Source organism: Cyrtonyx montezumae, unplaced genomic scaffold, assembly GCF_038088225.1.
Source record: "Cyrtonyx montezumae isolate F1298 unplaced genomic scaffold, pur_monq_1.0 scaffold_34, whole genome shotgun sequence".
Taxonomy (NCBI): domain Eukaryota; kingdom Metazoa; phylum Chordata; class Aves; order Galliformes; family Odontophoridae; genus Cyrtonyx; species Cyrtonyx montezumae.
In genome coordinates this window covers 5841851-5867481 of record NW_027072039.1, presented here as the reverse complement: position 1 = coordinate 5867481, position 25631 = coordinate 5841851, and the positions used below count along the sequence as shown (strand labels likewise).

The following is a 25631-nucleotide window of genomic DNA, read 5'->3' as shown; positions in this document are numbered from 1 at the left end:
AGAGTTGCCTTAGTTTAGGTACAGCTTTGTGAGATTTTGCATAGCAATTGCACCTATTTTCAACCCGTTTCACATCAAACATCATTGACTTGAGAAGAGAAAAATCCTAGTTTTGGTCAGACCAGGAGAATTTTGTTACCAGTTTGCAGTGAATCACAAATTTGCCCATCTCGGATTCATCTCCTATGGTACTTAAACGATTTATAACACATTTGGAGTCTAATTCATATTCTCTTAAAACAGAACTGTGTAATAACTGAAATAATTGTTGAAGTATTTTTTTCGATTTAGAAACCAGGAAGCAATCTGATTCTGAACTCTAACAGAAGGAAGTTCATCCCTGAGTAACAAGACATTCCCAAACTGCTTCCTACCGACAACCATCACGACGCATTATGCACAGTAACAGTCAGACCTGGTCACAATCCAACCGATTCGCTGCGTTGTTGCGCGGATCCCATGATCTCGTTTAATGAAACTGAAAGCGAGCGTTAGGACATAGGATAAATACAAACAGTGTCTTTTATTATTTTAAGTTGAACGGCAAACTGACAGTTAAACCGTGCTGTATCCCCGGGAACTCAGAGCAATGAGGCTAGCAACTCGCTTCTTTGGATGCCCAAAAGACTCTGCAACAGAGATCTTCAACCGAACAACAGGAGGAGGACGATCGTCACGGAGTTCACAGCTATCAGTGGCACTGAGGAGAAAACAAAATCAAGTCTGCATCTGTTTCTTTCTGCACAAACTGATGCAGTTTCACAGCGTCGTCTTTTAAGAGCAAAATGGATGAAAACAGTTCCCTACGCAGGGTCAGGATTATGGAAGGAGCCCGGATGGTGGCCTGCAGTAGTGAGAATTAGTTGGAAGCACAACAGCAGTGTTGAGATGGGTACCAACAGCTCATTCTTTACATGAAATGAAAACGCTTCCCATCCTGCCCCTGGCTACAGTGTGATTTAGGAGAAGTGTACTTTGTGATATCTGTTACAGGACGACAAACAGAAGCAGCAGCTGTGTGGTGAAAGAAAGAGGCAAACGCTGAGATTATTTCCTTAAAGCACAGCAACACAACTTTACAGACAAGGACCTCTGGCACCTCACCTCTCATCACGGTCCGTATGGATCGAATGAGGTTCGTCAGCTGTGCTTTGATTCCCGGTTCCTCTCCAAATCCTCCGATCCCTTGATCACTCCCCCAGCCAACTGTGCACCGTCAGAACAGCCACGTTAAAAAGCAAAGCCCACCACCACAAAACCGCCCAGCAGATGCTCCACAGCAGCAACATTCGCATCCTGAGCTGGAAGTGACCCACGTGGACCACGGAGCCCAACCCCCGTCCCCGCACAGCATCCCCCAAACACAGATTCTGCTTCTGACAGCGGTGCCCAACACTCTGAGCTCGGGGCTGTGCCCACTGCCACGTGGGGAAGGAGCTTTTCCAAACAGCCAACGGGCCGTCCTCCCCACACAGCTCCGTGCCAGGAGGGGCTGCAGGCCACGCTCCCATCTGAAGGCAAACAAAGCAGCAGGACGCGTGGCAGGACACCCCATAAGGGAGGACCAGAAGCACTGGAGACAACGCTGGGGATTTTCACGTCCTGCTTTGCCCTGGTTTGGAGAAACGAGGGCAAAAGCAGGAAACAGGGAGCCCCGGTCTCAGGGATGGTGCCAGTCCACACTCCGCTCCGTGCCTTTTCCCTGCTCTGCGTTTTGGGTGTTTTGGTGTGTTTTTTTTTTTGTTAATGAAAAGAAAAACAGCACTCGCCCCACGCGAGCATCCTGACACAGAGACGGCACGGCGGGAGGAAGCAGGGAAAGGCACGAAGAGAGCGGAAAACGGCAGGAGGGATGCCGAGCACAAAACCCGACCGCAGGGAAACCGCAAAGCCCAAAGCATCGCGTTCCCCCCCACCCCCGCCTCCGGTTTCTAAGCGGGACGCGAGCAGGAGGGCCCGGGGCTCGGCAGCCATTGCCGGGGGGGCTTCAGGGGCTCTCACCGTGGCGAAGGAAGCGCTCCTCGTGCAGCACGGCGATGGCATTGACCACCAGCAGCCCGGCCTGCAGCAGCGCGTACAGCGTGAACGCCATGGCGGGGCGGGGAACGGACGTGGCGGGGCGGGCGGGGACGGAGGGCGTGGCCCAAGGCGAGTGGGCGTGGTCTGCTGCGAATAGGCGGGGCTTTCGCATCGGGAGGGGCGTGGCCTGAGGGGAGGGGGCGGGGCTGGCAGCAAGGAGGAAATGGGGGGGAAATAACTTTATTTGAAGTTTATATATTTTTTTCAGCTCCCTGTAATGCGCTGCTCGCGATGGAGAAACACTTGGTTTCGTCACTCGCCTCTCTCAGAGCGGCTGGCGAGGCACTGAATGGCTCCAGCTCTATCTCAAAGCAATCAAACATAACATGAGCCCCTTCCCTGGGCTGCAATAGATTTGTGAATCATTTAGGGCGCTGCAGTTGGTGTCATCACCATGATCTGAGCTCATAAGACTCAGAGTTAGGACGCTGCTCTCAGCCGTGGGGTTTAGGTTTGGGTGGTGACTCGGTGATCCCTGTGGGTCCCTTCCAACTTGAATCTACGATTTGGTGATTCTACAGTATAGTTTTATGCACCTAAATAATGTGTTAGTACCGCATCCAGGCCTGGAACCTCCAGTACAAAACTGTGGGGCTGGTTAGAGCAGGTCCAGAGCATCTATGGTAGTGCTGAGAGGGATGGAGCACCTCTGCTGCTAAGAAAGGCTGGGGGAGTTGGGTGTGTGCAGCCTGAAGAAGAGAAGGCTGCAGGGAGACCCCACTGCAACCGTCAGTGCTCAAAGGGAGCTTAACAGACAGGTGTGAGACTGACTTGTTGTATGAGCAGATAGTGATAGGACAAGGGGGAATGGCTTTAAACTAAGAGAGGACAGATTTAAGTCAAATGTGAGGGGGAAATTCTTTACTCAGAGGGCAGCGAGGCCCTGGCACTGCTGTCCAGAGCTGTGGTGCCCCGTCCCTGGAGGTGCCTGAGGCCATGGGTGGGCTCTGGGCAGCCTGAGCTGTGTGGAGGGAGAGGGGGAGGCAGGCAGCCCCTACCAGGGGCTCTGTGAAGTCCTTCCAAACATACAGTGATAGATACAAGTGGTCACTAACAGGCATGTCTGGCAGCCACCAGCATCAAGTGGCGTTTCCTGGGCTACCTCTCTGCAGCATCCAGTCTATCTCTAGCTGCTGACCTCAGTGAAGAACTAATGTTTAGAATTACAGTGCTGAAAAACAAAAACAAACAAAAAAAATCCAACGAGTTTTTAAAGCAAGTATACAAGTTACGGCTTAGTATTTTTACCCGTAATTAACATGTATTTCCAAAGAGCAGCTGCTGTAAAGCTGACATAAACTTGACATGATTTTCCCCTTTGTAAAATCCATCATGGCAATTCAGCAACCACACGAGTCTTAGATCTGAACCATCACACTGCGTGGTGGAGGGAAAACCAGACAAAGCTGCTGCATTAGGAGGAAAGCGGTTCTTTTCTTCATTAAGGTGTTATGTTTCATTGCAATAAATTCCTCCAATGTCATCTGGAGAGTGCAGTCCATCACCATAAAGGAGAGTTCAAAACCACCCTACAGATGCCAAAGGATTACAGCTGAGGCTGGGGAAGTATTGTGAAGACCTGGCTATTTTTCATTCTTTTACATTTCGCGTTGGTTTATTGTTCAATATCATCAAACAGAGTACATTTCCTGGGGCTAAACCATCCTCATCTCCTCCTACTGAGACCCACACTTGTAGAATGCGTGCTGTCAGGATTGTGTTGCTTTATTCCTGGTGAGCAAAGAACCAAAATGAAACAAATACAAAATTCAGAACTCACACAACCATTTATTGGTGCTATTTCCTAAGCTTACTGTGCTTGGCTCCCTAAACATAACAGTCTTTAATTGCTGTTTGTTCTCTGGTGCACACATGCACGTTATCCTGTATGATTATCCCAGCATCACAGTCCTCATCCCCAAATGCTGGAATTCCACACTGGAGGTAAGAAAGGGAATTTTGCCATGACCCTAAGAGATATAAAAATTTATTCCCTGAAAGAGTGGTGATGCACTGGCCCAGGCTGCCCAGGGAGATGGTCAAGTGGAGGTGTGGCACTTGGGGAAATGGGCAGTGGGGATGGTGGGGATGGGTTGGGGTTGGGCTTGGGGATCTTGGTCATTTCCAACCGTGATGATTCTGTGATTCCATGTTTCTATGAAACAGGTTTGGTTTCTGCCTCAGTTAAGTTGCTCAAATTGTCACTGTGATGACTGCAGGTGGAATGAGTGATGCCAAATCCCTTTTGGGGGAACACTCATTGGTCAGAAGTCTTTCCTCCTGCTGCTTCTTGAGAACAATGCTGGAGGGAGACCATAAAAGTTGATAAGATAAATGGAAAATCATATACCCTGCAGGGAGGAGCCAGTGAACTCAGCTACCCCTCTTCACACTAGATCTCAATCTGACCTGTCCTTGTACCTGAGTGGGGAGAACAAGCTCATTCCTTAGCAAGCTGATGTCACACCAGAGGCAGAGGTCACCAGTGCTGCTCTTAGTTTAAAGATTAATAGATTGTATCTTCCTTCAGACTGTAAAGATGGGCAGATAAAAAAGTCATCACGGACCTGGTGACTTGCAGACTGTCCAAGAGTGATAGTACAGCCACAGTCATATAGCCTGTTGGAAACCGTGGATAGAAGGCTGTGAAGTGTTCAATTTGTGTGTGAATCAGAGGGGTTTGGGAATCACCCTACCTATCTAAATAAAAATCACCTGAAATTCCCCTGTGTTTTTTTCTCATGACTCATTCAACAGAAAGAGATGATATGGAGAAACATCAAGCTGTAGTACATTTTTAATACATCACCCCACAAAGATAAGAGGATTGAATCTACGCTTTTTCTTCACTCCCACACGCACAAAAAATATATCCCGGTTTCCTCCTTTTTCTAATACTGGTGTAGTACAAGTTGGCAACCTGAAGTCATGGCAGAGGAAATGTAGGACATGCCAGCCCATCGCTTGCCAACATGCACCCCAGAGCCCTTTATGCACATTTTTCTCCAGAAGAAACAGGAGCCAGGGCCATCATTGCTCCAGTGGTGAACCTGGGGGTGTGACCGAGGCATCAAAGGACAAGAACTGGACCTCAGAAATGGAGACCGTCTCTTCTGTGCATCCAGTGGTCACGCTGGAAATGTAACTCAGACACACCGGGCCAGTCAAATTCACTGTTGAAATCTTGTCAGAGCAGTCGTTGGTCACTGCCGCGTTTTCCAGGACCACCGCGGGAGCACTGAGGTCTTTGGAAGAGTAATGCGTGGCACAGCGGCTGTGAGACAGAAGAGAAGAAAGCTAATCACTGAGTGTCACATCATCATGGAGAGCCATCTGTAGTTTGAACCCAATCCAGTTTATAGGAGCATATAGCTAACAGCAGCGTGGTGCTGGTGATAGATCGGGTTAATTGTGGTGTCCTCTTCCCGTTCCCTCTTATCTTTTTGTCCTCTGATGCAGAACACCTTTTCTGATCTCATCTCCCTCCTCCATTTGGCCATAGCTGCATTCAAACTAAAGCTCAACAAAACAGAATTTTTGCATGGAGAGACTTCTCAAAACACGTTTTCTATTTTTTTCCTTATAGAAATAAGCACGCCAAGGGGTGCTCCTCACCTCATGGCTTTTTGAAAAAATGACAGTGTTGTCAGTCGTGAGAAACTAGGGGCTTGGGTCTCTTCATTTTCCTCAATAAAATGTCAGAGTATATCTGTGTATATAACACCCAGGCAGGAGTCGAAGAACTTAGAATCATGACCAGTTGATGTCTACATATCTCATTTAACCTCTGGTTACATATGGAGAATAGCTTTAGGATTTTTCAGTATTCATCAAATCTGGAATATTAATCTCAATTTAAATTGAATCTGAAGAGTTTATAGATCCTCTTTAGAATCACAGAATAGAATCGCAGAATTCTTACAGTTGGAAGGGCCCTTTGAAGGTCACGTTGTCCAACTCCCCTGCAATGCACAGGGACAGCACAGCAAGGTCAGGTTGCCCAGGGCCTGATCCAGCCTCACCTTGAAGATGGGGCATCCAGCTGCACCTCTGGGCAACCTGTTCAGGGCCTGACCACCTTCAGTGTAAAAGACTTCTTCCTTGTCGCCCTCTTCTCGGATGCTCCCCTGTGTCTCTCCTGCACTGAGCACTCCCCATATGGACGCAGTGCTCCAGGTGAGGTCTCACAGCACAGAGCAGAGGGACAGATCCCTGCCTCCCCCTTGCCCTGCAGGCTGCACTGCTTTGGATGCAGGCCGAGGTAAGATTGGCTCCCTGGACCGCCAGGGCACGCTGCTGACTCATGTCCAGCTGCCATCCACCAGGACCCCCAGGTCTTTTTTCGGGACCCCCCCGGAGTCATACTCAATCCTTTCATCCCTCAGCTTCCATTGGTAGTGAGGGTAACTTAACCTTCCAACTCAAATGTGGAGTCCTGACGCTTGGGGACAGAGTTGGTGGGCACGGTGAAAATGGGTTAAGGTTGGACTTGGTGATCTTAGAGGTTTTTTCCAACCTTAATGATTCTATGATCACTGCCCGTGTTTCCTTGGTGAGCCCAGGTCCTCTCCTCTGCTACAGCACTCACCTCTGGAGAATTCTGACTGTGATGCTGATCACAAAGAGCAGAAGCAGAGTTCCACTGAGAGACAACATGATGATTTCATAAATAATGGATGAGGAACCTTGAGGAACAAATGGAAACCGCAGGTGAGTTTTGTCAACGAACAGCTTTAGGACATGCAGCCTTTTGGGAAATTGTCACAGGTCTGCAGCAAATTGTGAGTGGAGGGGGTAATGACCTCAGCTTGCAACAGAGAGGCTCAGGTTTAGAATTAGGAATTGTTTATCCCCAGAAAGAGTTAAATCGCATTGGCACAGACTGCCCAGGGATGTGGTAGAGTCACGGTCCGTGGAGGTGTTCAAGAACTGTGGAGATTTGGCACTTGGGCACACTGTCAGTGGGCATCGTGACTTGGATTCTCCCATGTGCACCTATCTCCAAGCTTTCCACTCCTCTCTTCTGCTATGATATCTCTTTTGACTTCCTCTGTTCCTCCCTCTCTAAAACTCCAACAGAAATAGATCGAATGTGGCTCATTCATTCATTCCTTTTGAGCCCACTCACTGTTTTGTATCTGCTAAATCCTCAGTGTTTGACAGCTCTGCTATTACCTGGGGCCTCACAGTGCTGCTACCTCACGAACACAGCAAAAGAGATTTTAAATGCCAATGGAAACAAACAGGAAAATGAAACACCTTCTTCCTTGGACAGGGAGGTGGTGGGAAAGCCTTCTTCAGCATCGTGGAGCATCCTGAAAAGGCAAACCAACACTCAGGTCACATTTTAACATTCAAAATCAACGTATTTGTTTTAGATCCCTGTGTGACCTCGGGATATTTCACCATCTCTAATGCGAATTATCTTTACAACTTCCTTGTGAGATAGGAGCATTACACTACCATAGTTTTGCAGATGGGGAATTAAAGCATAGAGGGGCTGAGAGACAAATCCTGCAAACAGAATTTAATCTGACACCAAAAACCAGAATGTTTCTCTTAAGGCAATAAGAAAAATAAGCAGTATGGGGCACACACTAATTCCAGCTTGCATCCGTGACGCATGGGCTTCTGTTCACTCTTTTATTCCCTTCTAGCTCCTTTTTCAGGATAGAAACAAAGTGTGCAATCACAGGCTGTATTCTGATGACATTCCCTTAACAAATACACTAATAAATAGCCCACCAGTGTGCTCTTGGGTGTCAGAACAGCTTGTGTATAACAACTTACACGCTACGCTTTCAATTCTACTCTCTTTGCACCAAAAAGCTTTAAGCTGAAATGGAATTATTATGAAAAATCTGCGTAGTGGCAAGTTGCAGAAGAAAACACAGGTACCTGAAGAGAATACTACCCTGTAGGAAAAGAATTATAAACCAAAGCCACACTCACATTAAAAGAGGAATGGTGCCAGCTCTGAAATGATGCTGAGGATGAAATCTCATATGTGACATGCGTCAGAGTTGTCTGCAACAGCTCCCACTGGGGAGTCCTCCAGACTCCCACGGTACAACCTGACTCACACTGCACGATGTCCTAAGGAGCACCTCCATCCCACCCTTCAGCTTGAAAGTGTCACAAAATAAGGCATGGTCATTTTCAACTGGAGCAGACTGAGAAGAAAAATAACAAATTACTGGGTTACCTTGTGGGTGCTGGAGATCCTTGCACTAGCATCAGGCTGGTACGACCATAAGTGAAAGTCAAGCTGGTCTGAAGGGTTCCAGAATAATTGCTCACTTCATTTGCCTCTGCTGATTGTTTTATTTCCTCTGTGTTGTTTTTTTTTTTTTTTTTAAGGGTGGAATAATCTCTTCCTTTCACAGGCAGTCAATAAAGTGTGGAGGTGGATCAAAGCTTTACTCATTGTCCTTTAGTGAAGCAATTCCTTGCTTGCAGAGCCGTTGACGCAGCTGGACTCCACCTACAGGCCTCCAGAGCTTTCTCCAAGCACTGGGCTCCTTCCAGCAGCTGCACATGCACCCTCTCCTGCAACAAAGCTTCCTCTGTTGTTTGCATCTGAAGCCTCTGCAGAGATGTGCCACCTTTGGGTCATGGGGAAGGTCCCCTCCTGGTTTGCATCAGCTAAGATGGCTTCTGGCCCAGGGGCAGCTACAGGAGCGTGGAAGTCTGAGCCCAGAGCTTGCTTCTTGGTGTTACACAGACCAGCCTGGCTTTCACACTGAAGGAAAGGGGTTAGAATCATAGAGTTCTAGAAACATGAAAGCTGGAAAAGATCTTGAAGATCACCGAGTCCAACCCCAGCCCATCCATGTCCATTAACTGTGTCCCTCATTGAGCAGCTGCCAAGCTGCTCCTCCACAGCAGGCAAGTTCTGGGCTGCTGGAGAGGGGCTGAGTTTGAAAGATGCTTTGTTTTGGTGTTGGCTTATTCTTAGCTTATTCTTTGTTGTACCACAAGCAGGGTGTTGTGAATCTCACTCTGCAGCACTCACCGCTTCTCACACCTCCTCCAGAGAAGCAGCATCGCTGCAGATCAGAACCTCCTTTTTCTCTGCACAGAAATCCCAGTCCTTGCTGCTGCAGCTGAGCTGGCAACTATGCTGAGTTTTTCTGGCAAAACAAACTTCATCACTGCTCAAAGCTTTGTGAGCAGAGAGGGCGGGGTGCTGTAGGGTGGAGACTCCTTTTTTCCATCTGTACACTTTGTTGTTTTGGTTTTGCAGGTGAGCAGGGATTTCAAAACAATGGAGTCTGACACATTTATTTTTTTTTGCTGCATGCAGGTAAACAGCCACAAAAGAATCACAGCTCCTCCTGCCAGTATCAACAGAATGAGGGCAGCTCTTCACAGCCCTTTAGGTTGGTTGGCAGCGTATCAGATCTCCACATTCCAAGCCAACAAGGACGTTTAGATAATGTCAGAGGCTGTGTGTTTTATTTTACATGGGAGAAACCATCGAATGTAAAGATTCGCAGCAGAGACAAGTCTTGTAAGCTATGCACATCTCATCCCTGTGGCCCTGGTAGATATTCAGTACAAAGACACAAAGGACACATTCTTCCTCACAAAATTTTCTTGTGAATGGAATTTCACCCTGAATTTATGTACTTTCAGAGTACAGTTTCATTCTGTTTTGAAAGCCAGTGGGGCAAAAGTGGCTGCCTAACGGGGGTAAAAGCCACTGCTGGTCTTTGCTTCTGGTAATTCCTTTTTGGATTCAAACAGTCAGATTTGCTGAGAAGGTGCTGGGTTTTTTTTTTTTTGCCTACTACAAAAATTTCTCAAAACTTTTGGCACAAAGACCTTAAAGGGTGGTTGGACTGGATGACCTTTGAGTTCTTTTTTAACCTTGGTGTTTCTGTGATTCTAAAGTTTTATATAAAAAAAATATGGAGAACGTTTCGAGGAAATCTATGGTCTTAGAGGGAGATGTTTTGAAGGCACCTAAGTGTTCTGAGTAGGAGAAGATTCGCTCCTATGTTTTGAGCAAGGGAAAGCACGTACCTCTTTGTCTTTGCTTGGTGCTGAAGTATCACAGAAGCAAACAGTCTGTGAGTTGGGTCCTCGAGTTGCATCACCACATCTGAAGGGCAGAGCTCAAAATGGTTTGGAGATGTGTGTGGTAGAGGGAAGACCAGCTCTGCATAAGAAAAAGGGATAGTCAGCCACTCATGAGCTTTCTGCATGTATTTATCTTTCATCCAAATACTCAGACAGTTAAAATCACAACTCAGTGTGTAGTCTACGTTGTGTTTAATTTGCATTTGCAGAGGATTGGACAAAATAAAGGCTAAAACCAAGAACTGCATTTCAGCTGTACTCTCACCTCCTGTGTTAGTGACTATAGCAGCTGAAATTTGGTTAACTGCAGGTTTCTCAGAGGTATTGTCAGGCTGCACGCAACAAAAGCTGAATGGTTATGGATTTGCCACTCTATTAAAGCTATCCAACACCCATAATAATAGCACAGCAGTGAGCTCTTACCTTTCATCTCCTCATGGCCACCTCCTGTGAGAAAGGCTGTGGGTCTGGGCCGACTTGCTGTGCCAGGCACACCTCCCCAGGACATACGCAGCTCACACACAGCCTCGTCAGGGCCACTGTCACAATCTATGTTCTGATTTTTAGCTGATGCCATGTGGAGCCAGGAGTTGGGCTCAGTGATCCTTATCGGTCCCCTCGAACTTGGGGTATTGATTGTATGATTCCATAACTATCTATAGAGTTGAGTTCAATACAAGGCAGCATTAGGATGGGCACACACAACGTATCAGCAATGTAGGTCATTCTTTTTCCTTTCTTTATGCCACCAGTTGGAGGAAAAAAACACACTGAGGGTTGAGACTGTAGGGCACAACAGCTTACTGCTACATCAGGAACCTCATCACTTTAACATGTACAATTTTGTCACAAGAGGAAAGCAAACAAGAGCCAGCGGGTGATAAGAAGCTTCATGAGATGTTTGCTGAAGGAGAGCTGCTTAGGCGGTGGCTGCTCTGTGTTTGTTTTCCAGGGTCACGTTCTCGAGCTTTATCGGTGTGAGGGATGAGTTTTTAATTCAAGAGATTTCATTCAGGCTTCACCTGCATTCCACTTTCACATCTGCAGCGGAGATCTGCAGGTTGTTTACCAACAAGACAAGTGGTGGTTCTGTTTCCTATCTGGGAGTTTAGCATTGAGTATCAAAGTCAGGGTGCAAAGCTGAGGACTGAACATTAAACAGAATCTTAATAGTTAAATATCCTTCATTTGCGTGAGCCATGCAGTAAGTACACAACTGGTTACTTTTGCAAAACCAACACGTGGAAGCAAAACTCGCACGGGAAACATGATGGCCTGAGCTCTGCTGAAGAGAACAGAACAGAGAGAAGTAATAAATCTGCTGCAAAATCCTTCATGTCTCCTCCTGGGGTTGAACACATGGTGGGAGACAACAGGCTGCTCCGCTCGCCTGACCACATCCAGGAGCTCTGGCACTCTGAAGCCATTAAGGCAGTAATTTCTTATTGAGCAATGGGATTGCTTTATGTCTGGGCAAAAGTTTTGATCTGTAGCGGTAAGACATTTTACCACGACACTACAGAAGAGTTCATTCTTCACAGAAAAGATTGGAAAACGTCACTGTGTCACTCTACACTATGATCTATGTGATATCCTGTGCCCTGAGTGCTCTACACAGATATTTCCCTGACTCACAAAGGATAGAGCTCATAAAAAAAAGGCAGAGGAAAGCTGTGGGATCGCTTCTTTTAGAGGAGTGATGACCAGTTGGTGGAAGGAAGACAACCAAGGAGGCGCAATGGGTGCTTACAAAAACACTTTGGCATAGAAAAGGTGGACAGGAATGAGAAGGACTCCACTGGTGAACACATTGTCAGACTCAGACCTATGAACTGAAGTGCTTCTAAACTGATATTCTTGGGGATACATTTCCTCACTCCTTTTTTTTTTCCAGCGCTATGCACAGCATTGAATTACAGAGAAGCTCAACTATTATCTCATAGTTTTCTTTGTTTTATTATAGACTTTTTATCCACATGAATGATAAAGAAACTACAACAGAGTTAAATACCTTTTCTGATAACAGTGATTATATTCTTAATTACACTCAATATTAAATTGTAAAATATTTCCAGAAGAGTACAATCTTAATTCATACAGCAGGCAAAATACCAGAGGAGAAAGGGGTCAAGGAGAGGGGTATGAGAGATTCCAGTCTGCTTTTAAAAAGCACTGTGTATGGCTCACGCTTTTTTATCCTTCCATCCCAGAGTGGCTCCATCTCAAAGCCACGTGTTTCTTTCCGTAGAACAATCACTATGCAAAAGGAAAAGATGATCTGGCGGATGGCGTTAGTGTTTGTAGCGTTGGAAGGATCGTCAGTTCTCTTCACTGCTTATGTATGTGATTCATCAAAAGCGTTTCCTCTATTAGGTTTAGTAGTCCTTCTAAAAACACAAAGACTTAAACTTTGGTACCACCAAAAATGATCCAGGACAGGCATTTTTCGATATTTTTTTTTTGTTTGTTTGCTTGTTTGTTTTGTTTTTACTAATAAATGGCTGCTACTTTCTATTTTACATGGTTGTCCGTGATGTTTTGAGGTCACTTGTCCTTGAGTTCGGAGGAACCTGATTTGTTTTACTTGTTCTTTATATCCCCAAGCACTTCCATTTTATCAGTCTTTATACAAGTTAGATTTCAGAACGGTGGGTTACTATTTACAAGGGAACAGCTGCAAAAGGTCCTGCGCTTCTAGGAATAATTAAAAAACAAAAAAACAAAGAGAGAATGTTACCATCTTTAAGCCCAAATCTGATGTTTCTTTACTCACAGAATTACAACATTCACTTGCAGACCCAACACAATGGATACACAAAAGCTACCTGCTCAAGGGAGGTTCAGGTTGGGTCAGGGGAATGGTTCAGGTTGGGTATTAGGAAGAATTTCTTCTCCAGACGGGTGGTGATGCTCTGGCACAGTCTGCCCAGGGAGGTGGTAGAGTCCCCATCTCCAGAGATGTTCGAGAACTGTGGGGCTGTAGCACTTGGGGCCATATGACAATGGTGGGGGTGAGTTGACAGTTGGACTTAGGGATCTTGGAGGTCTTTTCCAACCTTCAGTGCACTCACTGAGACTTGCTAGTTAATATTTGCAGAGTCCCATGGAAATACTCCATTAAAGATGAAGAGCAACTGACTGCAGTATGACTAAATGCAACAAGACCTGATTTGGCACGGCAGGTCAAACAAGAGCAGTACAGGAATTCTGGAAAACACAGGGCATTGATTGAGCAGCTGCTCTGCAGTGCACAGGCTCTTCAGTCCCTTGGTGCATTGCTTGGATATGGATGTGCATACACATTTCTTCCTGAGACAGCTCTTTCCTGCTCACCACACTGAGAATCTGAAGTTGCTTCTGAGAGGTGGAGTTTTTAGCAGTGATTCCCTGCTTGACTGATTTAGCTTAGCAGTTAAGTTACGACTAATCTTCCAGAAGTACCAGGGCCTACTCAGAGAAATCCCTGTTGTCTGCAGGGATTCTGCACTATCAGCAACAAAACCAGCAAAAGAAATGCATCCATCCTTCCCTTTCAACAAACAAACAGGAAATTCGTGGGGCTGTGATTCTGGGACACTCCTATGGGGATTACTGTCTGCTGGAAGTGCAACGGTGAGAATAAATGGTGCTGTTCATCTGATGCTGCTTTTCTCAACTCAGCTGCCCAGGGCCCCACCCAATCCTGCCCTGGTGAAGCACCCACATTTCTCTGGGCAGCAGTGCCAGGGTCTCATTGCTCTCTGAGTAAAAGTTAATTTAAATGTTAAGTCTTTAGCACCTGGAATTGAATGTCAAGGCAGTTTGCCACTTTCTGCTGGAGGGTCATTTCCTTGAAGCCACTTTCTAGCACAAGAGATCAGAAGCTCTTGCTCAGGCCATTAGGCTGTGTTCAATCAGTGGTCAATTCTCAACACTACGCCCCACCCCAGTGAAACCTCACAGTTTGGGTGATGATTTAGGACAAGAGGTAACGGCCTCAAGTTGCACCAGGGAAAGTCCAGATCGGACATTAGGAACAATTTCTTCTCCACAGTGGTCAGGCCCTGGCACAGGATGCCCAGCGTGTTGGTGGAGTCCCTGTCCCTGGAAGTGTTGAAGAGCTGTGGATACATGTCAGCTGGGGGGCATGGTATAGTGGTCATGGTGGGGACGGATCGACATCACACAGCAGAATGATTCTCTCAATTCTTGCAGTGGCTGAAGAGAAAAACCCCGTGGCTAGGCTGGTCAGAATACCACCCCACCTCTTCTTTCACAAGCTTACCTTTAGCTTTTGCTGAGGTGTGCACCCAGCTTTTCTTTCCTGATCAAGCTTGCTGCATAGGGAATCTGCAATGATACAGAAACAAAGCCAGTGTTTTAAGCCAAGATTTGGCTAAAAACATATCCAGGCTGGAATCTCTGCACAGCCAAAATACAGCAGGTTGGGACTATCAGTCTGCATATATTTATATCCCCGTAATTAGGAAGTTCTTAATAACTATCTCTACCAACCCGTGGAAAGCCACTGAAGTGGAACAAATAATTAAAGCAAAACAGAGAACGTAGGTATATTAGGGAACATGGTTATATTTAGGAACAAAGTGGGATGCTGTGTTCATAGGCTGCTGGGAATGCAGTGTGGGACAGCTCTTCAAAATGCAACTAAACTAAATTGCTCTGAGATTTTCCTGTGGGTGGGAATCCAAATGTCTACATGTTCACTGTTCCTCAGTAGTGAATAGTGTTTTGGAAGGAATCATATTGGGATCATAAAATCTATGTGTCTCCACTCCCGGTGCTGCTGCAGACCGAGGTGACCTTCTGCTGCTGCCAGGAGCTCCGTGATATATTGAGAAATAATGTCAAATGTGTTAAAATCATGAATTCATTTCATGACTTCTGAGCTAACAGGATCAGACCAAATCTGGGAGCGAAGGGAGCCACCAACAAGTGGCTGAATAAGCACATTTCAGCTGAGACTGTGGTGTTTCTAACTCCTGCTCACTCCCAACATCACTGTGCATGGCCGTCAGTTATATAGGACATCTCCCAAGCTGTACTGACCTAGATAATACAACGAGGTACATTCTGTCAGAAAGGGACTGCTCTCAATCCATTTTTTTTTCTGCTATATTTGGCACATTGGTGTCTTTTCAGTGTGTGTTGGTTTGTCTATAGTGTTGGTAATAAATGAAAGTGGAAGGGGTGGTGTTCAGCAGGGACAGTTTTTCACAAGTTAAATCACATGCAACGTCATCTGCTTTCCAAGCTGCATGAACATTTTGAGAATCCAGTGCTGCAACAGATCAATATTCAGTGCTGTTTGTGACACGACAGTCCCTTTTGTGCATCCTGAGTGAGTATTTGGTTGAAGATAGGATCAGTACTTCAAAGGGCACACAGATGCTTTTGATAAGATTCCTGGATCACATCCCTTTTGCCTTCTTGGGAACCGAATTCTGCTTGGGATTATGCATGTGGAAGTAATTTCAATCCTTATTAAACTACAGATGATTCCACCAAAATCAAATTGATGTTTTGAAGCACCACTATTTCCTATTTACCTTTTCTCTTATGCACTGACAAGCACACAGTGACCAACATCTCGGCAGAGCTACATAACAATGTGAAAATTCCCTGCTTGTGTCACGATTATGTTAATTGTACAAAACCTCAACTTTCCATGTACAGCATAAAATAGGAACTAAATCTATTAGAGCTTTTCTTAATTACAGTAGTACTCCAAGGAGCATGATTTCATACCTCCGAAGACCTGATAATGCCACACCAGGGTGGATTTTTTCCTTCTTTTAAAGACTTCTTGTGAACCTTTAAAGATCAGGATAGAAGATGATGAAGATAAATCAATTTTGCAGACAGATAGTTCCTCATTTATTTTCTTGTCTGCCTTCAAAGAACAGAGATGGTTCAAAGTAACACTGAGAGCTACAGGCCATCAACCATCAGATGAGTTCTAGATGGATCCAGTTTTGAGGGCTGAGCATATTGTCACCTCACGGTCACTGGGGAGGAAGCCAAGACTCGAGTGAACACAAAACCCATCTAAACCAGATGGAAAGACAAAAGGCTGTCAGAACAATTGGCTTTTCTAACACGTCTCAAAGACCTACTGCCTTTATCCCCATGGAGAAGTAGTAGGATTGACCACAACCCGTGCCTGAGGCAAAGCGGGACCTCCACGTACTCAGCCATTTGGGTAGACAATGCTTTGAGGCAGGAAGAAGAGAAAAACACGCTTGGTGATTTAAGATCAATCTTCTTGTTAAATATGATGATTTATTGATTGCTTGGCACTTGGCTGAAAGCTTGGCATACGGTTGCAGAGCTTCCTGGCAGCTGCTCCAGGCACTCGGACCAACTCCTTCTTAAGAGAAATAGCCAATGGCCACACAGAGTCCAACGCTCCATCCACCTACGGAGCCAGGTTGTGTCTGAAGATGTCAATATCCTCTTCAGAGATTGTAACAGAACACTTTCCCAAAGACCCGAGCCTTGTTCCTGACTTTCAGGAAGCCATAAAATAATTTTTCAAAGTCCGGAGTGGACAAAGCATTAAAATTACAATTCATTGATTAAACAGTGAGGCTTTCAATGAGGGACGTTAAAACTGCGCCAGGTCTTCGCTGCGGTGAGTGCAGTGATGGCAGAGTAACAGCAGAGGGCACTTGGAGCCTGAGCCATCGCTTCCCATCCTACAGCGCAACTTCCCAGCGCGTTTGCTGGGGTGGCAATTCATCATCGTGCTCTGCATTGCAGTTTCACAATGTCAAAAGTGCTTTTAAATAAACAGATGCCTTCATGATCATACGGAAGTCTTCAGGAAGAACTAATTTAAGTTGTATAGGCACTCAGTGGTGAGAAAAGCAAAACCAAAACAGAACAAAAAGCACCCAATGAGCCAACCAATTCGTATCTTAGAAATAAAAATGATTAAGCCAAATTCTGTGGCTAGTTAAGGGAGTAAATTTTGTGTTTAATCCTACATACATATGAAGCTGAAAGTAAAATCGAGATTTTAGCAGGTATTAAAGATTTCATCTTTTCTCTTTGCACTCCAGTGACAATTAAGGGTGGGCAGCTTTGTGAAAGCAGTACTACAGCGTTCCAGATATGTATAAAACTACCTCTGTCAAAAACAACAGACAAAATAAATAAAAATAAATCCTGCTTATTAATTTATCCTGAACCAAAAGATTTAATTCATCCATGGAATGAGCCAAGAAGGCCAGCAGGATTCCAATGGAACACTCTACCAGGTACTGGGAGATGAAAGGGAACAGAGTAACAACTGGACATGATGAAGAGTGGAGACCAGCGGCAGAAAGAAACTCCAAAAATGGTCCAGAGTCTATTTTCTCCATGAAACAACCTCTTTCCAACACCCTCCATCTCTCATTGAAATCTCTGAAGTCAGCAGGAACAGGGAGCACACAGCTCTAAAAATAAGGCCATTCTAAATGCCTCGGAGCACAGTACACACGTCTGACAATCGTGGCCTTCAGCTTTATTTTTATGTCCTAACCTATCAAGTAGAAAATGACAGCACCAGAAGACAACGACCCCTCCCATCTTTAGCGTGTGAAAAACTGAGATTTCTCATGCAGAGGGCTGATTCAGACAAGTGGGGATTTTTGGCAAGCCTGACTCAGAAAAGCTCTTGTCTCAGTGTTCAGTCAGCACATTCCATTGAGTTGAAAGATGAAGACCCATCTGGTTATGGTATGAAAGTAAATCTCCAGGTAATTAGGCTCTAAACCAGTTAAGAACTGCATGCTAACGTGTTCGTAAGCATAAGGAAATGTGAATTCTGTAATATTACATCTACATGGCTTGCAGAGGAAAAACTTGAAGGTGTACTTAAAAAATCAAAGTGATAGTTCATAACATTTTTAGTAGAAGACATAGACTCACGATTTGTAGCTGCTGTACCATTTCTTCTCTGTATGCCAGCTCTCGTTTCATCTGATCTTGAAAATTATCTATTAAGGGAAAAAAAAAAGTTTAAAAAAGAAAGTAGAGACAGTAATTAAAATAGAGACCATAGCAGAATTCATACAACTCACATGAAACCAAACTCAACTGAAGGATGACAAAGTCTGTCTGAAAGATGCACCTAGCAAAAACTTCTTATCTAATAGGAGGCACTGTTGATGGAAAAAATGCTTTGGGAAAGAACAAATCGAGCTCCATCCTCCCCCAGTTTACAGATGTAGGCTCCTAAGTTTCTGTTGCTAACATTCATGCCCACAGTGATGTTCTCAATGGGCCAGACTCTGCAGTCATCAGTCAAACTCCTACAAGAACTGGAGATAACAGCAAAAGCTGCTTTGCTTTGGTATAAATCTGCTGACGTCAATAGGGATGTCCAGGATGTGAGAACAGAAAGCGTTCAAGGATGCAAGATTTGATTTGTAGTTTAGAACACAGTGCTGACAACTTTGAACACAACTCAAATTCCTTAAAGAGTGATGTGAAACTCAGATGGGAAAAAGTCACTGAAAGACAGACGATGTCTTCTGAGACAGATAGGCACAACCTTTCAGTTCTGGTAGTGGCTTGCTGAAGTGTACTACAAGGCCGATGCAGCCAGAATGGCTTATTTAAAAGACTTCAACAGGCATGTTGGCTTTTGGACCACAGCTCCAGAACTCATGGAGCCTGAGTTCAATATCTGCTCTCCAGGCTCTGTGCATGTGTCTCGCCACGCTTCGTTTCTTCTCCAGTAAATCAGGAATAATAGCGCTGCTTCATCTGCCTGGAGCGCTGGGAGGATTAATAGATTAAATGACTGTGGGATACTTCGATAGGGCAGTAATGTGAGTCACAGAAATACTGAAATTGCAATGAAAAGATTTGATCCCAGGTGAGAAATGTGGTTCCTATCAATGCTCTGTGTGCTGCCGCAGACCTGGGAACATACGCATGCCCTGCAGAGCCCCACAAGCTCACTACATTCTCAAGCTCCAAACCAGAAGCAAGAAGACTGAGAGCACATCACGGTGGAGAGGTAGGAGTTGCCTTGCCTTGGGGGAAAGGAGACGTGTCCCCATCAGGTTGCAGGCATAGGGAAGGGCTGGAAGAAACTAGAAGGGGCAGAGCTCTGTCGTCTTTCATACAATAATTCGGTCCTGTCTAAATGAAAAGCAAAGGATGTTACTTAAGGGTCATGGAGACGATGGAGGATGGCAAGAAAATATCAGGAAAAGAAACAAAAAGAAGATTTGTCTAGCTGAAACCAGCAGGAGTCCAGCATGGCTACATCGAAAAGAATGCAATGACAACTTCAGGAATTCCTTAAGATTAAATTTCTTCAGCCTATTTTTTCCTCTCCGACTTGAAAAGGAAAGGAATGCAGACCAGTTTGCAATTCTTGTCTTCCTTACCAAAATAGCCATGTGGAACAAAAGGTGACCATCTCTTGTTGCTGTGCTAGCTATCCTAGCTATCCTGTGCGTCCTCTTCCAATTTCATTTCAACAGGAGCAGGCTACACAAAGAAATGCTCCTCATACAAACAGCTCAGAAATCCTGCTCAGATATGCACTAGAAATTCACCGTGCAAATGGGGTTAATGATGAGGATAACGCTTTTTTTTCTTTTTCTTTTTTTTCTTCCAGCAGCATTTAAACGCTTACAGACAAAGCCATGAGCAATACCCAGGAGAAAGGAGATGAATATTTAAAGAGTTTTCTTAATACAAACTTAAATACTTGAACTATCCAGCCTGTGTTTTTATTGTTTTACTACCAAGTCGTTAAATGCAGCAGGACAAAAACTGAGCCGGTCTACACCAGAGGTAAAACCGGTGTAGGATTCTGCCTTCAGCACCTTCAGCGGCGGACAGAGGTTCAGCCCTCTTGGCCGCTCAGCCCTCTACCCAGCTGCTGCCGTGAGCCAGTCTGGATTGCAAGTCTGTTCTTCTCCCCCTCCTACATCTCTACGTATCTCCAAGCCATGAGAAGACCATCAGTACGCTTTTAATTGTGCTTTCTCTAGTTGATTTTCGGGCACGTGCCCTCCTTTAGTTCGTTTTTCTATGTTTTCTTTCTCTAGCTCTTTCCTATCCAGCACCACCACAGGCAGTTAGAAACTTTACTAGGGAAACCTGCAAGACAAATAGCTTCTAACACCTGATCTGAAGCAGCAGCTCCATTTCTTTCAGTGCAACACACACAGCTCTAGAGGACAAACCACATTTATCTCAGATTTTACACTTACTTGCTTGACAAAGACCCATTTTCTTTTTTTATTATATGTGGAGGAGGGTTTTTTTGGTAAATCTAAATCTGTAAATAGGTTTTACGGTCACTTACATATATTGTTTACAGCACATTATCTGTTTTCTATTTTAATCCTGAAGAAAATTGACCACTGCTTTGTGGTATGTTGAAACCACATATTTTTCAAGGCGGCATACGCAGTCGCCACTTCCTTGGTCGGCCGTATATGTTCTTTTCTTTTATTTGAATTGTATTTCATGTGGTTTAATTGCAGTGTTTATTTACATGGCAATGACAGAGCATTAATTTTACTGTAGAAGAACAAAAGGATAAATGAGTGACCCGAATGGCACAACTCCAAGATGCCATTTTACCAACACCACACATCAAACATTTTGATCTATACAAATTATTTGAAAATTACCTCACTCTCAAACCCACGTAATGACTGAATTTATACTGAAGGATGAGGTTATCTCCTTTCATTAATATCTATACCACTTCAGGCTCTTCTTTATTTATGAAGCTTTCGAGATTTGAGCTAAAGATGGAGTCATTTCCAGAGACCTGCCTTGCACTTCCTTGCTTCTCTGAATTTATCTTATCTACAGAAAGCAGAAAAATATATTCTCTTTAAATAACAAGAAAATGCAATCTGCATTACCACCTCTTCTAGTGAACCGGACACTCCCCAGCATGCAGCAGAGCTGATTGTTGAACTGGGGTACTGACAATGCTGGTCTTTGTCCCTGGAGTTTTTTATGGGAACTCTAACAGAACAGAGAGCTTCTGATCTCTCCAGGAAGCTCCAGGAAAACAACATGAGAGCTGGTCGGATACTTTGGTCATGCAGGAGTTAAGAGAAGTTTGCTAAAAGCTAACTTATGTGTGAATGCACATTTTCCCCATCAGTAGGTCTTTTACTATTTCTTTGTGCCTGCAGTTCAACTTCCTGGTAATCTCATGAAAACCCTTCTAATCGTCCATTTCATTTTAAAATGCACACCACAAGAGACATCTAGATCTTTCCTACAAAAGACCTGTGTTAGCGGCCTGAAAAGTGGCAGCAGAAGAACCATCAACCTCCCAAGTCCTGGCAGTACAACTGAGGGCAGGCCACTGAGGACACGCCTCTCTTATATTTCACAACTCAACAACAAACAGCAATTCTCAAAAAAATAACAAAACCACAGATACGTGTCTTACTGAATACTGGGAAAGTGGCATTTCCTTTCAACACCTGGAACTCCTGCTCCAGCCTCCTCCGCAAGTCAATTTGTTCAAACAAAACCTTCTGGAGTTCCTCTAAGAAAAAAGAAAAGCGGTGTTACTAATCTGTGGAAATAATTCTTGAGAGAGCAGTCACTGAGCAATTCATTACAATAAGACAAAATATTTAAGCAGTTATATAAAAAAAAAAGTTGCATAGACCTACGATAGATTTTGTGCAGAAAGCCATGAATATAAATCAATGTAATATATTATTTTAAAGTATTATATTACAGTGTCATGTATTGATTGATATATATGCATTAATCTCAATTATATCCACCCAAAGGTCCATATATTATTCATATGTTACTTGACAAGCTTAAAATATGGTGCAGAACAAAAATGCCCCCTATTATCCTCATATTCTATTAAAACAAAGAGCAGTTTTATAACGGAAGAGACTCTGATTTGTTTTACCTTTCCCCATGTTTTCTACATCCTTCTTCAGTGAATGAGGTGAATTGGTTTCTTGTGTGTGCTCACCTTAAAAAAAAAAAAGGAAAAAGTTATTGATTTACTTTTCAATATATCACTTTTCATCAGAATTGTCTTTACTATTAAACTGCTTCAGAGAACGTGGGGCAAAAATAAATAAAATTAAAGAAGAAAAAATGATATAGTAAGATTAATTTTTCTCTACAACAACCAGATGTCATTCACAAACACAACAAACCCTACCTGAGACCAGAGATACATTTCCTGGTACAGGTCTTCTAAGGTTTCATGATGTATTTTAATCGTCCTCTGAAAATATGTTTTTTTGGTTTTTTTTTTTTTTTTTTTTTTGTTCTGTAGTTTCTACAAACAAGGTTTTGAAAGAGGCATGGAGACAGGTTTATAAACGACAAAATACCACTCTCACTGAAATTAATGTGAGATTTTCTATTATTTTAAGTATAAAAGGACTCTCAATAATTAAAAAAATATTTGGTAAGGAGGCAGTTATTGAACTAATCGCACTTTTGCTTGGTTTTTGCCCAGCCGCTAAGTGCGCATCATTAACCACTGTCAAATAACTGCAAGGAAGACATGTGTAAATCTGTTCATTTATTTATGTATTTGAAAGAGTCATGGAGAAAATATCATGGGTTGGGGGAAGATGAAAAGTTCTTGCACTGAACACAACAGGTAAGACAGCAGCTACTCAAAAGCTTGCAGTCACAGCACATTGATAGCAGGTCACTACAGCGAGCTAATTGTGAAGCTGAGCTGGAAAGTCTTGTTTTCCATGCAATCAGACATGTTTTTGTAAAACATTTATTTCTGTTTTCAAAAATCAATGCATTCTTATGCCCAGTAAACCTTGAAGTCATAGTATATGAAACATATCCAATAGCTGTGCACTTCAGCATCTGCACTCTCTTCCTATTTCTTTATTTAAAAATAAAAAATAATCTCATGCGGGTATAAACATTTGCACAAGTGATACCTGCTGCCAGTAGTGCCATTTAAATCAGTTTGCATAACACTATTATTAAAAAAAAAATCATTATCATGTGATATTTGATATGAACAAAACGTTTCCTGCAGGTGAGCTGTCTCTCAAATGAAAAGGAGCAAAAGAAACAAAAAGAAGAAAATATTTCACTCTTGGAGCAGTGCTTTAAAGTATACCCATCGTGTAAAATGATTTTTTTATTTGTTTGTTTAATATAGTGTGGTCTTAAGCAGGACTGTTAATAGAATAAGCATTTTGTTAGATAAATCTACAATAAATGAGAACACACAATCAAAAAGAAATAAATTATTTAGTTTAGTAAGGGCAGTCGTTTATTTGTAAATATCAGCCATCCTCGCTGCCCAAGTAAGTAAAAAACAGGATGGGAAAAGTGGAGGTATTTAAATGCAAATCCTAGCGTCTGCCTTTTAAAGAATCACCCTCATTCTTAAACTGCTTTCTGCTGTTCATAAAAGGGCCTCGACATTATTATTGTTAATGGCAATAATAACAACAATCGGATGAGTTTCACCTTCCCAGTCCCCCTCAGAATGATAATCAGGAGTCTGCTCTTCTGTTTTTCCATACTTCCCAAAGGCCTCATCAAGTGCTGTGTACTGTTATACCTTAATTGAAAGGGAGGAGGTATTGAATATTTAACCAGCTTCCTTTCTCTTAAATGTTAATTAAAAGCTAAATAGGTGTTTAAAAACAAACAAACAGAAAGCCCAACGAATTTTAATCAGTCGACAAAAAAATCACTTCCCCTCCTAATAGCTCCACCAGAATTCTCTTGGGCCTTGTCTATGCGCAAAGTTGTGTTCAGCAGCACGAAAAACAAAAGCTGTGCAGACCCATAAATGTGTGGGCACCTAAGTTTGCTTTCAGTTTGGTTTCAATTTAGTCAAAAATCTAACTGTACCTCAAGACTGCTGTGTAGGGGGAGAAGTGGGCAAAGTATACAAAGCCACTTTGGTACCTCCGTTCTTTCTGATTAGTGCAGGTATTTTTGCCTGGAGTAAAGGTGGACTGTATTCTTGGGTTGCACAGATGGCATCCTTAACCTGCAATGTGAACATCCATCCATTGCATATTGGATATGGGGAATAATTTATTTTCAGTAAAGTAGTCCCCATCCCTCGAGGTGTTCAAGAGCTGGGCAGATGTGACATTTGAGAACATGGTTAGTGGGCATGGTGGGGGTGGGTTGGGATTGGGCTTGGGGATCTTGGATGTCTTTTCCAGCCTTAATGATTCTGCAGTCCTATGATCCATGGAGGAAAAAAAGAAATGATGCAGCACCAGCGGTCCGCGTGGACCACAACTTCAAAATGCTCCATTATTTTTTTGCTGGAGAGAACATGTTATTCAGGCACAAAGACCTCGGTAATGACAGTATCTATATCTTCTGTGTCCAAACATATATTCATGCAAAAAGTACAGGCAGATGTGAAAGGGCAGACTTGGAGAACTCCAAAGGCTCCATCTGTATTTACAATTAATGACTTGCTGTAAGACGTGCACAGTTTGTGTGTTCATCCTGAATAAATCCTTCCAAAACACGCTCTTACTGAAAATATTCCTGCATCCTACATATTCGTGCTGCATTTGGAGGACAAATAATCAATAGGCTAAGCAAGTCTTTGGAAAGTACACCTATTTTAGAAAATGCAATAGGCATGTTGAAGCGTTTTTCCATGCTGGGGCTGATGTACACATCTTGCAAATTCCAGAGCTTCAAATGTTTATTTGCCCTATAAGTGGCTTAACTTTAAAACAAACTAGCTCTCTCTATACACATATATAGATTTGTATATATATTATATGTATATATATATTTGCACAGATAAAGCCTAGTTTATAACTTCCATTTATAGTTCAAAACATGGATATCTGACTTAAAAATATCTGCACAGAAGTACTTAAAGACTTCAGGATGAGAATATGGTTACGAGATTTCAAATGAAACATTTAAAAACTGCGTTTTGCTTCCAAAATATGCAGTGTTTATACAATGAATCGATTGCTTTTGGGCTGAGCTTTAGGATATTTCTGAGAAGTATTTCATAACTTTATTCTGGAAACACAAGAGCTGGATAATTGCTAATTTGGGGTTTGTTTTAAATGGAGGGTAAGATTCCAGAAGATGAGGCTTAAAACAAAGAGAAAAAACAACAGAGAAACCTTATCACCAAATATTGAGACATGCAAAAAATAAATAAGGTTCACCCTCTTGTAATAATCCAAAGAGATTTCCTCAACTCCTTATTAATAACAGAAAAGAGACAGGAATGGGAAATGAGGACTCAGCCCTAATGCCCATCTTCAGCTATCTGTCATGCACTGAACTCACATAAAAACGTGGCTATTAATTTGCAGTACTGGGTCCTGGATTTGAAAATTCACCTTCATTTCAACTTTCAACTTTCAATTTCTTTCCTTTTTTATGTTTTTGTTTCTTTTCTTTCTTTCTTTCTTTTTTTTTTTTTGCAAAAAAGTAATAAATTCTATGTCATTAACTTCTGGATCCAGTGT

At 43.3% G+C, this 25631-nt stretch overlaps 2 protein-coding genes across 2 annotated transcripts in view; both read right to left on the bottom strand.

Annotated features, from left to right (window-relative positions):
• Nucleotides 1–499: 499 nt before the first annotated feature.
• Nucleotides 500–2117, bottom strand: IER3IP1 (immediate early response 3 interacting protein 1). Its single transcript, XM_065745182.1, has 3 exons — nt 2002–2117; nt 1105–1206; nt 500–700 (listed from the first exon to the last, which is right to left on the bottom strand). Exons 1-3 carry the CDS (start codon nt 2090–2092, stop codon nt 645–647), a joined length of 249 nt encoding a protein of 82 aa, XP_065601254.1. The 5' UTR covers nt 2093–2117; the 3' UTR covers nt 500–644.
• A 12313-nt stretch (nt 2118–14430) lies between these two features.
• SKOR2 (SKI family transcriptional corepressor 2) overlaps nt 14431–25631 on the bottom strand; it is a 16826-nt gene continuing 5625 nt past the window's right edge. The window contains exons 4-7 of the mRNA XM_065745225.1: nt 22076–22141; nt 21593–21691; nt 18079–18146; nt 14431–14493 (exon numbers count right to left, since the gene is read on the bottom strand). Of these exons, the coding sequence (XP_065601297.1) occupies nt 14431–14493; nt 18079–18146; nt 21593–21691; nt 22076–22141 (296 nt within the window). The remainder of the gene's footprint in view (nt 14494–18078; nt 18147–21592; nt 21692–22075; nt 22142–25631) is intronic.

What these genes read in the sequence shown, in the direction of transcription:
- IER3IP1 (XM_065745182.1), bottom strand. Translation starts at nt 2,092, where the DNA reads ATGGCGTTCACGCTGTACGCGCTGCTGCAGGCCGGGCTGCTGGTGGTC. An exon ending in GGAGCGCTTCCTTCGCCACG is followed by an intron (nt 1,207 to 2,001) that starts GTGAGAGCCCCT and finishes GACGGTGCACAG; the next exon opens with TTGGCTGGGGGAGTGATCAA. An exon ending in CATACGGACCGTGATGAGAG is followed by an intron (nt 701 to 1,104) that starts GTGAGGTGCCAG and finishes TTTTCTCCTCAG; the next exon opens with TGCCACTGATAGCTGTGAAC.